At 43.7% G+C, this 14684-nt stretch overlaps 2 protein-coding genes across 3 annotated transcripts in view; both read left to right on the forward strand.

Moving 5' to 3' along the window:
• LOC110523500 (uncharacterized) overlaps positions 1-1342 on the forward strand; it is a 131858-nt gene extending 130516 nt beyond the window's left edge. For both annotated transcript variants that reach the window (XM_090234319.1, XM_036977140.2), the window contains 4 exons: positions 500-553; positions 639-692; positions 783-890; positions 1079-1342. In XM_090234319.1, coding sequence (XP_090090445.1) covers positions 500-553; positions 639-692; positions 783-890; positions 1079-1147 — 285 coding nt within the window. In that variant the 3' untranslated portion in view covers positions 1148-1342. The remainder of the gene's footprint in view (positions 1-499; positions 554-638; positions 693-782; positions 891-1078) is intronic.
• Positions 1343-1652: 310 nt separating this feature from the next.
• On the forward strand, positions 1653-13806 carry LOC149983220 (uncharacterized). The gene is made up of 24 exons (XM_090234320.1): positions 1653-1756; positions 1920-1973; positions 2379-2432; positions 2548-2601; positions 2697-2750; positions 2859-2966; positions 3155-3208; positions 3416-3469; positions 3730-3783; positions 3934-3987; positions 4270-4323; positions 4433-4486; positions 4710-4763; positions 4856-4909; positions 6841-6894; positions 7110-7163; positions 7924-7941; positions 8218-8271; positions 8549-8611; positions 8765-8930; positions 11189-11298; positions 11672-11752; positions 12016-12198; positions 12423-13806. Exons 1-24 carry the CDS (start codon positions 1754-1756, stop codon positions 12573-12575), a joined length of 1695 nt encoding a protein of 564 aa, XP_090090446.1. The 5' UTR covers positions 1653-1753; the 3' UTR covers positions 12576-13806.
• Positions 13807-14684: the final 878 nt, after the last annotated feature.

Here is a 14684-nt window from a genome sequence, read left to right on the forward strand (position 1 = left end):
TTGCTTCCAAGGATGAACCAGACTTGTGGAGGTCTACAGTTGTTTTTCTGAGGTCTTGGCTGATTTCTTTTGATTTTCCCATGATGTCAAGCAAAGAGGCACTGAGTTTGAAGGTAGGCCTTGAAATACATCCACAGGTACACCTCCAATTGACTCAAATGATGTCAATTAGCCTATCAGAAGCTTCTAAAGCCATGACATCATTTTCAGGAATTTTCCAAGCTGTTTAAAGGCACAGTCAACTTAGTGTATGCAAACTTCTGGCCCACTGGAGTTGTGATACAGTGAATTATAAGTGAAATAATCTGTCTGTAAACCATTGTTGCAAAAATTACCGACTTGCCAAAACTATAGTTTGTTAACAAGAAATTTGTGGAGTGGTTGAAAAACAAGTTTTAATGACTCCAACCTGAGTGTATGTAAACTTCTGACTTCAACTGTATGTATAATCTAGCAATTTGTGATGTGTGTTAAACCACACTTTTCTGGAACATCACAGGGTATGCTGGGACCTTCTGGTGATCTAGGTCCTCCTGGACTGGATGGCGAACAGGTTTGTAGGACACACTCCGAACAGGAACTCTGTGGTCTCAGCCAGGTGAGTTTTCTGACAGTTCTCTTCCATTTCCTATTTCCAGGGCACTCCTGGCCAATCGGGGTTGGAGGGGCAAACAGGAACGAATGGGGAAAAGGTTGGTGATAGTGACACTATGATGCCTAAACAAACACCTAGAGATATATTTCACCATCTTTCACTTCTCACTACTTCATGTGTATTCCAGGGAGACCTAGGACCTTGTGGGAAACTTGGTCCTGCAGGGCAGCCTGGAGCTCGAGGTCTACAAGGACTCAAAGGGTTACAAGGCTCTCCTGGACCAATGGGAAAAGAGGTGAGCACCATCACCTGCCTATGGCATTGGACATTTACTGTACATACCTGAACCATCACCTGTAGATTCTCACATGTGTACCTAGTGCACATCCATTTACCCAGGCATCATGCACACAGCCAGACCATACACATACAGTATACTCAGCAGTGTACAGTAATTCAAGAGATGTCTCCTTTGGTTCTCAGGGTGATGTTGGACCTCTTGGCGATGCTGGTGGTCCAGGTTCCAAAGGGGAGAAGGTTAACAAACACTGACTTTTCGGCACTCAGTGATTTACATATTTAAGCCATCAATATATATGTGCTGTGTGTACAGTATATTGCATATCTATTCATTGATTAACATTTGTGCGTTTGACACAAATTACTGACAGGGCCATATAAGTGTTGGTTGTGGTTACAAACAAGTTGAAATCTGGTTGAAATAAAGTAATTACAAACAGGTTAAAATCTTGTTGAAATAATGAAATTACAAATGGGTTGAATTGTGGTTGAAATAACCTCATTACAAACAGTTTAAAATTTGGTTGAAATTACATCATGGACCAGAGACTCTGGGTTCGAGCCCAGGCTCTGTCCTTTGGACCTTCGTCTCTCCCGAGCCCGTACGGGAGTTGTAGCGATGAGACAAGATAGTAACTACTAACAATTGGATACCACGAAATTGGGGAGAAAATGGGGTAGAATTCAAAACATAAAAAAATTAAAATAAATTACATCATGGTGATGTCTGACTGACATGGCTGTTATTTGTAGGGTGATGTGGGGCCTCTGGGGCCCACAGGGCGGGAGGGTCCATGGGGGACCTTGGGGGAAAATGGGGAGAAGGGACCAAAAGGAGAGAAGGGCCACATCGGACTTATGGTGAGTGCCCAGATGCCAATACATAATGAACTGCACATTCTAGTTTATGTTTTGAAACCATGAAATGGAATCAACTGAAGTGATTTTCAATATGATTTTTTAGACGTGACTTTGGGTGATCAATTTGATGACTGGTACATCACCTCTGTTCTGTATCCACCAGAGTCAGTCAGGATTCATGGGAGAAATAGGACCTGCAGGCTTGTCAGGGCTACAGGTGAGTCAGGAAGTGACGTGTTTTTTTTTTGACAAGCATCAGATACTATATATGTCGAAGTAAAAAATAAGAGTAAAGTAGAAAATACATGTAAAAAAGTTGACATTAACTGGCATTGATCAATGTCCACTTTTGCACTATTTTTTTCCCAATAGGTTAGACTTCTCTCTTCTGTTAGGCCCTTTCTCGATTCATATTTCCTCGACTCCTCACACCCACTTTTCTTGCTTCTTTCTCAAAACCCATTGGAGAAGAAGGCCTGAAGTGAGGGACCTTGAATATTCTCCTCCAGTATGGTTGAGAAGGAAGCAAGGAGATAGGATGCAAGGATTCGGGGAAAGCAGGTTTGCGATGAGTGTTGTCAGGATGTACAGTGATCCGTTGGTCTCTTCTATTTCTTCCCAGGGTATTATGGGCCCTAGGGGGCCTCCAGGGCCAGATGGACCTCAAGGAGAGAAGGTAATATCTTGATTCCCTGGCCTGCACACCAAATGGAGTAGCAATTCAGGATAGGGAAATTATAAACGCTTCCATCTATAATTCCAATTTGTTTTCTCTGTCCCTTTCTCCCCAGGGGGAGTCTGGGCCTAGCAGAGCCATCGGACCTCAAGGCAAAACAGGACCTCCGGTAAGAGTCGCTTCATAACCTAAGTGCATGGTGAATGGCATTATCCATTTGTCCTTTTGGTCTGATTTCATGTTGTCTTGTTGTTGTATTCTAAGGGGGTGGCTGGACTTCAAGGAGTCAGAGGTGACACAGGGAAGCCAGGACCACAGGTCAGTGTCTCACTGTCTCTTAGACCATGGTCTAGTCAAGTCAGCCATGTTCCCAGTGATTCTCCTACGAATAACATTGTCCATGTGCTGGTGTGGTATCTATTGCAGGGTCCAGTAGGGAAGGTTGGGACTGAGGGAGACTTGGGCCATAAAGGTGAGCCAGGACTAGATGGAGAGAAAGGGGAGCCAGGGGGACCAGGCGAGCCAGGAGAACAGGTGAGCCCATTCAGTGTTGCAGTCAGTTTGGCCCCTAAAGCAAGTCCAATGTTCATGGGAAATAGACAGTAGCCCATTTAACCCCAATTTAATGTCTGGTTTTATTATGAATATCATTTTCAAAATATACTGTACCAAATCAAAAATAGTCTACAATGTATGTTTTGATTTTGTAATTGTCTCTCTAGGGGGTTGACGGTCTGCCAGGCATCAGAGGGCCCCCAGCGCTTCTTGGTTTGGAGGTAAAGAACAGCAACATCTTAGCCTGGTCCCAGATCTGCTTGTATACTTGCCAACTCCATTGCTCATTATCAAGTCAAACATGTCCCGCACTCAGGCTAGCAAAATATTTCCTCATACACATATCTACCATTAACTCTGTATTATATTTTACTCTTTGCTTCTGCTTCATTCTTCCTTGTTTGTTGTTGTCTCCTCTCGCACCACAGGGGCCACAGGGTGAGGTGGGAGCCCAGGGGCCAGAAGGTCCCCTAGGGGCATTGGTGAGTTCACAAACACAGGGGTGGGGCAAAGGGATGCCACAGATTATGTAATTAGTTCATTATGCTCTTATAGCAACCGGTGTCCGTCTAAGTTTATTATTTAGCCGATATTGATGACCTCAAGCAGTGTCAAATGGGCATATTGTGATATTGAAAAACTAGCAGCACTACCAGAAGGTCACTGATATTTTCTACCCTATTATCTTTCTCTGACATCTGGTAAGTTTCTTTAAGTCATTCTACTGTGTTGAATGTTTCAGGGTGTCAGGGGAAACCCAGGACCTGAGGGAAAACAGGGACTGAAAGGAGAGAAGGTGAGATCAGGATTCTCTGTTTCTCTATTGTTCTCTTCTTTCTTGTGATGTGAAACCCAGTCTCAGGTCCCATATTCTCCGGAGACACTCATGCATGCAGAGAGGCTAGACTAGGTCCCCCTGTTTGTTGATGCTGTGTTTTCTCTACAGGGAGATGACGGCAGAGATGGATCACCTGGAAAGACAGGTCACATCGGAAGGAGTGTAAGAGCCCCTATCTTCAATCCATTCAATGTAACAGTGTAAATAAAAGGGGTGTATTCTAGAAAAATAACAAATATTATTCAGGTTCCTGAATGAAAGATGAGGGATGCATCCCAAATGGCGCCCTGTTATATATACATGACACGCTATTCCCTTTATAGTGCATTACTTTTGAGTGGACTATAAAGGGAATAGGGTGTCATTTTGGAGATGACCGAGATGTGTCAGTGTGTTTTACCCTGTGTGTATTGCCTCGTTCACCAACATTGTAAACATCCACAGGGGAAAAGAGGCAAGGCTGGAATCAGGGGCACAAGAGGAGAGAGAGGACCAAAGGTAAGCTGTTGGGTGATGTGAAGGGTCACGCACACATACACAACGATCTCTTAACCATGATACTATAATATTTCATGGCGTGCACCAACATTTCCTGTCATTCCTACAGGGAGAGAGGGGACATGTGGGATTGATTGGTGTTCCAGGATGGGTGGGGTCTATAGTAAGTCCAACAGATTTCTACTCTCATCAATTAGGACTGTCGTCATCTATTTCACCATTTCATAATTCAATCCCAGGCAGGAGAGTCTCTTATGTACTTCACCTTTGTCAGAAGTATTATTTGATTAGAGAAAAGGATGTTGAAAGCAATGCATTGCTACATGATAATGCTTTAGATCAGCTGATGATTGATACACAACTGATGGATGTATTTTCTCTCTCAGGGAATCCCAGGCTTGGGAGGAGACAGGGGGGATCAGGGTGAAAAAGGGAGTGAGGTATGAATAGATCAGGCTGAATTATTGATACTAGTGAATTTAGAGAGAAATGCACTGTGAAGACTTCACCCTCTGTGTTCCTCTCCCCACAGGGAGAAAAGGGGAACATAGGGCTGCTCGGTCTGCCAGGGCGTGATGGCCTAAAGGTACTTCTGGTTCTGACTTCTGTGTGAAAAACTTCTGGCATTCATAAAAAGTCTCCAGATCAGCACTCTTAATCTGAGACACTACAAACGATCCCCGGTGTCAGTTTTAACACCATAGAAAAACGACATACTGACAGGTTTGGCAACAATCTAGAAATATGACGTTTCCTAAAATACTGCTGTAAATAGTAGATGGGCTGTGACAGATGTAAGTTTTACAAGGTAATCAGGGTCCTGTTGGGGTGCCAGGACAGACAGACTGACTAACGTTATGTTTTACAGAGTAGTCTGGGTCCTGTTGGGGTGCCAGGACCCAGACAAACTGACTAACTTTATGTTTTACGGAGTAGTCTGGGTCCTGTTGAGGTGTCAGGACAGACAGACTGACTAACTTTATGTTTTACAGAGTAGTCTGGGTCCTGTTGGGGTGCCAGGACAGACAGACTGACTAACTTTATGTTTTACAGAGTAGTCTGGGTCCTGTTGGGGTGCCAGGACAGACAAACTGACTAACTTTATGTTTTACAGAGTAGTCTGGGTCCTGTTGGGGTGCCAGGACAGACAGACTGACTAACTTTATGTTTTACAGAGTAGTCTGGGTCCTGTTGGGGTGCCAGGACAGACAGACTGACTAACTTTATGTTTTACAGAGTAGTCTGGGTCCTGTTGGGGTGCCAAGACAGACAAACTGACTAACTTTATGTTTTACAGAGTAGTCTGGGTCCTGTTGGGGTGCCAGGACAGACAGACTGACTAACTTTATGCTTTACAGAGTAGTCTGGGTCCTGTTGGGGTGCCAAGACAGACAAACTGACTAACTTTATGTTTTACAGAGTAGTCTGGGTCCTGTTGGGGTGCCAGGACAGACAGACTGACTAACGTTATGTTTTACAGAGTAGTCTGGGTCCTGTTGGGGTGCCAGGACAGACAAACTGACTAACTTTATGTTTTACAGAGTAGTCTGGGTCCTGTTGAGGTGTCAGGACAGACAGACTGACTAACTTTATGTTTTACAGAGTAGTCTGGGTCCTGTTGGGGTGCCAGGACAGACAAAATGACTAACTTTATGTTTTACAGAGTAGTCTGGGTCCTGTTGGGGTGCCAGGACAGACAGACTGACTAACTTTATGTTTTACAGAGTAGTCTGGGTCCTGTTGGGGTGCCAGGACAGACAAACTGACTAACTTTATGTTTTACAGAGTAGTCTGGGTCCTGTTGGGGTGCCAGGACAGACAGACTGACTAACTTTATGTTTTACAGAGTAGTCTGGGTCCTGTTGAGGTGTCAGGACAGACAAACTGACTAACTTTATGTTTTACAGAGTAGTCTGGGTCCTGTTGGGGTGCCAGGACAGACAGACTGACTAACTTTATGTTTTACAGAGTAGTCTGGGTCCTGTTGGGGTGCCAAGACAGACAAACTGACTAACTTTATGTTTTACAGAGTAGTCTGGGTCCTGTTGGGGTGCCAGGACAGACAGACTGACTAACTTTATGTTTTACAGAGTAGTCTGGGTCCTGTTGGGGTGCCAGGACAGACAGACTGACTAACTCAATGTTTTACAGAGTAGTCTGGGTCCTGTTGGGTTGCCAGGACAGACAAACTGACTAACTTTATGTTTTACAGAGTAGTCTGGGTCCTGTTGGGGTGCCAGGACAGACAGACTGACTAACTTTATGTTTTACAGGGTAGTCTGGGTCCTGTTGGGGTGCCAGGACAGACAAACTGACTAACTTCATGTTTTACAGAGTAGTCTGGGTCCTGTTGGGGTGCCAGGACAGACAGACTGACTAACTTTATGTTTTACAGAGTAGTCTGGGTCCTGTTGGGGTGCCAGGACAGACAAACTGACTAACTTTATGTTTTACAGAGTAGTCTGGGTCCTGTTGGGGTGCCAGGACAGACAGACTGACTAACTCTATGTTTTACAGGGTAGTCTGGGTCCTTTTGGGGTGCCAGGACAGGTGGGCCCGAAGGGAGATCAGGTAAAACAACACTATCTAACCACACTGTTCCTCTCAAAACATCTATAGCAAGAACTATCTATGATAACACCATATCCACTAGTAACAATTGCCAAAAGCCATGATGAGGCTCATTCAATCTAAACTGATTAATCAGAGTTTTGATTATTTTACTTTCTGAAAAGATTGATTGATAACTTTTCATTGACGTTTCATTATCTATTATTTCCCACCAGGGGAATATTGGACCGTCTGGGCCAAGAGGAACACCTGGGATGCCAGGACTACCTGTAAGTCCCCCTTCTGGATAATCTCAGAAATATTTTCTCAAGCCCTTTTAAATCTTCCCACATTTGACAGTTTAGTCATTTAGCAGACACACTTATCCAGAGCGACTTACAGGAGCAAATAGGGTTAAGTGCCTTGCTCAAGGGCACATCAACAGATGTTTCATCTAGTTGGCTCGGGATTCGAACCGGTGACATTTTGATTACTGGCACAACACTCACTGCCGCCCAAATGGCCCTCTATTCCTTATGTACTGCAGTATAGAATAGGGTGCCATTTGGGGCACAGCCAATGGGAAATCGTAGTTCTTGCGAGGACAAACGAGCACTAGACCACAAAGTTCATCTTTCAGCCACGTAGCTTAAAAACCCCCCTGTCTATTAACCATCAAGACGAAGAGTATGCATGCTTCATCGAGGCGTTATTATGACGATTAGGATAATGTCTCGAATTCCATTTTAATTGCAGACTGTCTTAATAAGCAAGACTCTGTTAACTCAAGTCCATTTCCTTATTATCACCAGACTGTCCTGCCATTATGCCATTCTCTCCGGGTTTAGCTGTAGATTATTACTCTTTTCAACTTGTGGCCATTGAAGACGCCATTGAAGACGCCTCTAAAAGCAGTGAAGCTGTGGCTAATGTGATCGTAATGCAGTGAATAAGAGGGCATTGGAAGATTGAAACAGCTGTTAGTGCAGAGCAGTGTGCTTCAGAACTGATATTCAAACTCATCTCCTTTTATTCTCTCTTTATCTGTAGGGTTTGTTTGGCGAGAAGGTATGATATAACATCTTATTTTCTCGTCTTTTCAAATCATACACACATTATCTTCTTTCAAAACCAAACCCCATGTAGAGTTGTGTGTTAGCTTTGTCTCACAGTGTCTAGATAAAAAGAAAACATTCACAACCACATCATGTCATCACACTGGAAGATACAAAGGAACGTAATAGGAATTGTGCATTTCCTTATCAAATTACATTTGAATATGCCATTGCAAGTATGGAATGGTATAAGTCCACTCTCATCGCATTATGGGCTGTATTTCCATAGGGTTTGAAAGGCTTTGAGGGATTTCCTGGGCAACCTGGGACAAGGGGCCTGCCGGTAAGTGACACTGATTTCATATGCATTGGTCCATTGACCACAGAGACTCAATACCATTGCATCCATTACACAGCACTTAAGGTTGCAAAATTCCGGTTACTTTCCCAAAATTCCCAGGTTTTCCAGAAATCCTGCTTGGAAGATTCCCCGATTTCCTGCATATTACCACCTGATTGTAGCATTATTCCAACCAGGATATCTGGAAAACCTGGGAATTTTGGGAAAGTTACTGGAATTTTCCAACCCTAGTCCCACTCTTTTGTTGCGTTTGTTTCAGGGGGCACCTGGCCTCCCAGGACTTCCAGGACCCTCAGTAAACATGACCCTTACTCAACTCAAGGCAAGTCATTTATGATCAGCAAGTAGGTCTGTGTCCCAAATTGTATTCCCTACCTAGTGCACTACTTTTGGGATGCAGATGTAATAGGCCATTAGATGAACTGGTGGAGGGAATAACTCCATAATGATCATATCATTCTCATCACCATTGTAGGACCTTCAGTACCTGTCAGATAAGCCCAACTTCCCCCTGATCCAGACCCTGCTGGACTCTCTGCACCAGGACCTGAGGCTGCTGGTAGACCCCCCTGATGGCAGCAAGGAGCACCCTTCCACCACCTGCATGGAGCTGTGGCTCTGCCACCCCGACTACGCCAGCGGTCAGAAACTCTCTGTCTATACCTGTACTGTATATCTATAACCCAAAGCTAATTTAAAGGCACATAAGAATGGCCACAGCACCCTAATCTCAGGACTCTCACGTTTTCAATGCAAATTAGAATCAATAAGTGCATCGAAGACGTCGTCCCCACAGTGACCAAATGTACATATCCCAACCAGAAGCCATGGATTACAGGCAACGTTCGCACCAAGCTAAAGGCTAGAGCTGCCTTTCAAGGAGCACAACACTAATCCGAACGCTAATAAGAAATCCCGCTATACCCTCAGACAAACCATCAAACAGGCAAAGCATCAATACAGGACTAAGATTTAATCATACTATACTGGCTCTGATGCTCGTAGGATGTGGCAGGGCTTGCAAACTATTATGGACTACAAAGAGAAACCTAGCCGTGAGCTAACCAGTAATGCGAGCCTACCAGACGGGCTAAATTCATTTTATGCTTGCTTCGAGGCAAGCAACACTGAAGCATGCATGAGAGTACCAGCTGTTCCAGACGACTGTGATCACGCTTTCCGTAGCCGATGTGAGCAAGACCTTTAAACAGGTCAACATTCACAAGACGGATTACGGCCAGACGGTTTACCAGGACGTGTACTCAGAGCATGCGCAGACCAACTGGCAAGTGTCTTCACTGACATTTTCAACCTCTCCCTGACCTCTCCCTCTGTAATACCTACATGTTTCAAGCAGACCGCCATAGTCTCTGTGCCCAAGAAAGTGAAGTTAACCTGCCTAAATGACTACCGCCCCGTATCACTCACGTCGGTAGACATGAAGTGCTTTGAAAGGCTGGTCATGGCTCACATCAACACCAATCATCCCGGAAACGCTAGACCCACTCCAATTGCTTTCCGCCCCAACAGATCCACAGATGACGCAATCTCAATCACACTCTACACTTCCCTTTCCCACATGGACAAAAGGAACACCTATGTGAGAATGCTGTTCAATGACTAGAGCTCATCATTCAATACCATAGTGCCCACAAAGCTCATCACTAAGCTAAGGACCCTGGGACTAAACACCTCCCTCTGAAACTGGATCCTGCATGCTTTGTTCCCTCCTGTACTCCCTGTTCACCCACGACTGCGTTGCCAAGCATGACTCCAGCACTATCATTACGTTTGCTGACGACACAACAGTCTGATCACCTACAATGATGAGATAGTCTACAGGGAGGAGGTCAGAGACCTGGCAGTGTGGTGCCATTACAACAACCTCTCCCTCAACGTGAGAATGGTACGACAGCGCCTTTCCCCCCTCCGGAGACTGAAAAGATTTGGCATGGGTCCCCAGTTCCTCCAAGTTCTACAGCTGCACCATCGAGAGTTTCCTGGCGGGTTGCATCACCTGGTATGGCAACTGCTCGGCATCCAACCATAAGGTGCTACAGAGGGTAGTGCGTACGGCCCAGTACATCGCTGGGGCCAAGCTTCCTGCCATCCAGGACCTATATAATAGGCGGTGTCAGAGAAAGGCCAAAAAAAGTGTCAGACTCCAATCACCCAGGTCATAGACTGTTCTCTCTGCTACCGCACAGCAAGCTGTTCCGGAGTGTCAAGTCTAGGTCTAAAAGGCTCCTTAACAGCGTCTACCCCCAAGCCATAAGACCGCTGAACAATTCATTAAATGGCCACCCGGGCTATTTGCATTGACCCCCCCCCCCCCTTTGTTTTTACACTGCTGCTACTCACTGTTTCTTATCTATGCTTATCTATACTCCTACTTACATGTGCAAATTACCTTGACTAACCTGTACCCCCTGTATATACAGTGTAGCCTCTTTATTGTTATTGTATTGTGTTACTTTTAATTTTTAATTTAGTTTATTTAATAAAAAATGTCTTAAGTAAGCAAGCATTTCACAGTAAGGTCTATCTATACCTGTTGTATTCGGTGCATGTGACAAATACAATTTGATTTGATTTAGAACCGCTGGGCCTTTCAACCTATAAGTAATCACTAGAGAATGTGTCCCTAAAGAATGTGTCCCTAGAGAAGTACCCGCTAGACAATGTGTCCCTAGAGAATGTGTCCCTGGAGAATGTGTCCCCAGAAAAGTACCCGCAAGAGAATGTGTCCCTAGAGAATATGTCCCTAGAGAAGTGCACGCTAGAGAATGTGTCCCTATTCACTAATTTTCACATGAAAACTAGTGAATATACAGGAGCTTTTCAGGTTAGGATGAGGGTACACTAACTCTGAGGTTATGGTTGCTGTGTGTCTATACAGGGATGTATTATATTGACCCCAACCAGGGCAGCCCCAATGATGCTCTCCTAGTCTACTGCAACTTCTCTGGCACACCCGCACAGACCTGCCTTCACCCCCGAGACGCCCAGGTAGACAACAACATCATCAGTACCCCACACACCTCACCTCTCACACCTCTCTATTTATCCCTCAGTGGGGATGCTCCTGCAATACCAAATACAGCAGGTGGCTACAGAATAATGAGATACTGTCTGGACTAGTGGAGAACAAATCCATTTATGACAGGAATCCAATAGATTTGTTTGCCTTTGAGCTAAATGCTAATATCAAGGACTGTGAACAGACACATTTTTAAGTGATTTGCCTCCAGATATCAGTGTCAACGTTTTAGAACTCAAGACATCAAGCATTGTGTGTCTGACAATTGAAACCTAATGTCCACAATCATATTCATACTTAATACCCATACTCATACATAATCATAATTGTTTATACCTGTAGATGACCATGAAGGCCTGGCTAAAGGATTCAGAGACAAACAGCTCGTTCCAATGGCTCAGCAAGCAGGAACAAGGATTTCAGGTTTACTGTTATCTCTTTCATGATATCATTCTCTATCACTCTCTCACTCTCCTCTTTGATGCACGCTCTTCCTCAGCCTGTCATGCTCTCTCTCCTCTGTCAACTATTCTCTGAACATGCCAATTCATAGTTACTTCAATTCAATAAAAAATGCATCAACTGGCTGTTTTCAATTTGTACTGGTGTCTCTCAGACTGTCATTAGCAGAGGTTAAAGAATAATTGTTCACAAACAACCACTCCGTCTCCCCTGGCCACTGGCAGTTCTATTACCCAGGGGCCAATGTGGTTCAGATGCGTTTCCTGAGGTTGCAGAGTTGTAAAGCCGTGCAAAGGATCATCTACTCATGCCACCCGGGACACAGGCTGGGTCACACAGACAGAGAGGTCAAGTTCCTGGCAGACACAAGGAGGCAGAGTTTCTTGGGAGCACTTAAAGACTGTATGGTACATTGATTTTGATGCAATAGACAAACATTTATTTAAATATTTCACCCATTGTTAAAGTAACTGTATCATTAAAGAGATACAATATCTGCATATCAAGCATGAAAGACATCTGTTTGCAGGATTTCTGATGCTTATCCCAGGCCAACTGTGTTACTGATTCAAATGTGTTACTGATTCAACTATTTCTGGTTCACTGTGTTTCTGTGTTTATGCTGGGACAGCCTGGAGAAGAGGTGGATTCGCTGGAGCCGCGGGAGTCTGTGTTTGAATTTGAGGACCTCAACCTGCTTCCTGTGAGAGATGTGGCTGTCTTCGGGGGTGGAAACTTCACACATGAATTTGGCTTCACCATCGGGCCCATCTGTTTCAGCTAGAGAGGGAGAGAGGGGGCCCTTATAGCTCCTTTTCCACTTGCTTGGACTCACAGAGCCAGGACAAGAGCCTGTGTTCAGGACCCCAATACATCTAGAGAACAAGAGGACAAAGGGAATCGCTCCACCATTTTGTGAGGGCATCACTCCTCTTTCCATGTGATATATTTGTTGGAGAACATCGATCAATTCTCTTGTCGACTGGCTCCACATAAATGAATCTTTGAGAGGGCATCAACTTCCACAGGCTCAAATTCTTTCGGACAATTGTATTTTTGTTTACAGAGACATTTGTTGTGTAATGAATAATTTATATAATGTTGTTTTGATTTCTATATGTAATGGTTATTTAGAATTTTTTCAAAAACATTTTAGAACAGCGGTTTATGCTGTAAAGCCTTCCATTACATCCAACAACTTATTTTGTATACAGATATTTAATCACTCTTTTGTTGCTGATAATTTTTTCTGCACAGCAGGACATGCAAACGTGTAGTGTATTCAATGTTAAAAAAGGCTTCTAAAGTTTGTAATTTCCATTTGAAAATGTCAGACTTTATTTGCCGTAACGAAACAAATGTATCAACCCCTAAAATGTCCATTAATTACAATCCACATAATAATTCACATTTCCTGTTGATGCAGGATTATTTTCCTGCTGTAGCAAACTGGCTCAAATTAGATCCTACATCTGTATGAACAGTCCTTTTCCAGAATGGTCTGTTTTTTATCTGATGCAGTAGATTCAAGCGGTCAACAATGTGTTCCATTTGGACACGACTAATGTTGTCTTATGGGTCATCACTGACCTTTCAAAAGGTGCTTACTGAGAAACCACTGCTTGTACTTGAGGAGGCCAAAAAACTTGCTGTTGAGTTGTTGATCTTGTTTCTTTAGTAAACCCTGATCTCTTGTAATGAACCTATTCCCTCCCTTTTGGCAGTGATTGGGGCAAGAAACCTTATTTCATTCATGCTTGACATGTTCTGTTACTGCCCTATTTCTTATTTGTAAAAAAATGATGTACCGCATACTGTCCGTGCTTGTTTCAGCTCATTCTTATGGTACAGTCTCAGGTACAGTCTTGATATTCAACACAGACACTGATGTGCACACTACGTGATGTGTATGATTAAAAACATAACTCATTTGATGTGTTTTAAATCTGTTTTAGGTGTTCTAATAAAGGGGCATTATGTTGGGCTGCTGGCTCTCCTGCTTTAGCACTGAGCAATCACTTTCCGAGTCCTCTCTTTGTTCAACCAATTAAGTGCTGAGGCTCAAAGAAGGGCAGTGTACACTGTAGCTGCTCAGCAAAGCTAGGATTGCTGAAGAGGTGGTTTCATTGGCCTGTGTTCACAAAACATTTTAGTGTAGGAGCGCTGATCAAGGATCAGTTTAGCCTATTAGATCATAATTATATGGATATGGGGACCTGATCCTCGATCAGCCCTCCTACTCTGAGACTGTGAATATGGGCCATTGAGAGCAGTGCATTTAATATTTTCAGTCACAGAACAATTCAGTGCTGTAGTGGTCTGTCTCTATGCGTAACGGCCAACCAACGAACAGGGAATTCAGGAAGGTTTCAGGGAGCGTTCAGTCTTAGCATGCAGTAGCTTGCATAAAGGAATATGTATTATGCTACGTCTTATAAGTACTCAACCCCAAATCAGTAGCCACCTTCCATTACAAACTCCAGAAAGAACTTTCCAAGCATTGCTGATATAAATGTTTGGTAAAAGGGTAGACACAGTGTCCCTTTGTAGTCGAAGGCTTATTCTCTAAATGTTGTCTCCGAACACACTTGGATCACTGATAGGTAGGGGGGATAGGTAGGTGTAATTATTTCACAGTAAGGTTGTATTCGGTGCATGTGACAGATAACATTTGATTTGATTTCTCAGGAACAATGTTCAGGGTTTATTAGAAAGTTAATGTATTATTAATTTATCCCATTTTTTTGGTATCCTAAACACATGCAATTGGTAGCCTAACATCAACATTCAACATGATTGCCTTAGCTGGCTGAGACGGATCATTGGTGCTTTTTTAGTTTTTGTTTTGTAAAAATTCTCATCATTTGATTTTATGTTATTATTGTCAGGAAAT

This window comes from Oncorhynchus mykiss, chromosome 5 (assembly GCF_057628025.1).
Source record: "Oncorhynchus mykiss isolate SJ-2025 chromosome 5, ASM5762802v1, whole genome shotgun sequence".
NCBI classification, from domain to species: Eukaryota; Metazoa; Chordata; class Actinopteri; order Salmoniformes; family Salmonidae; genus Oncorhynchus; species Oncorhynchus mykiss.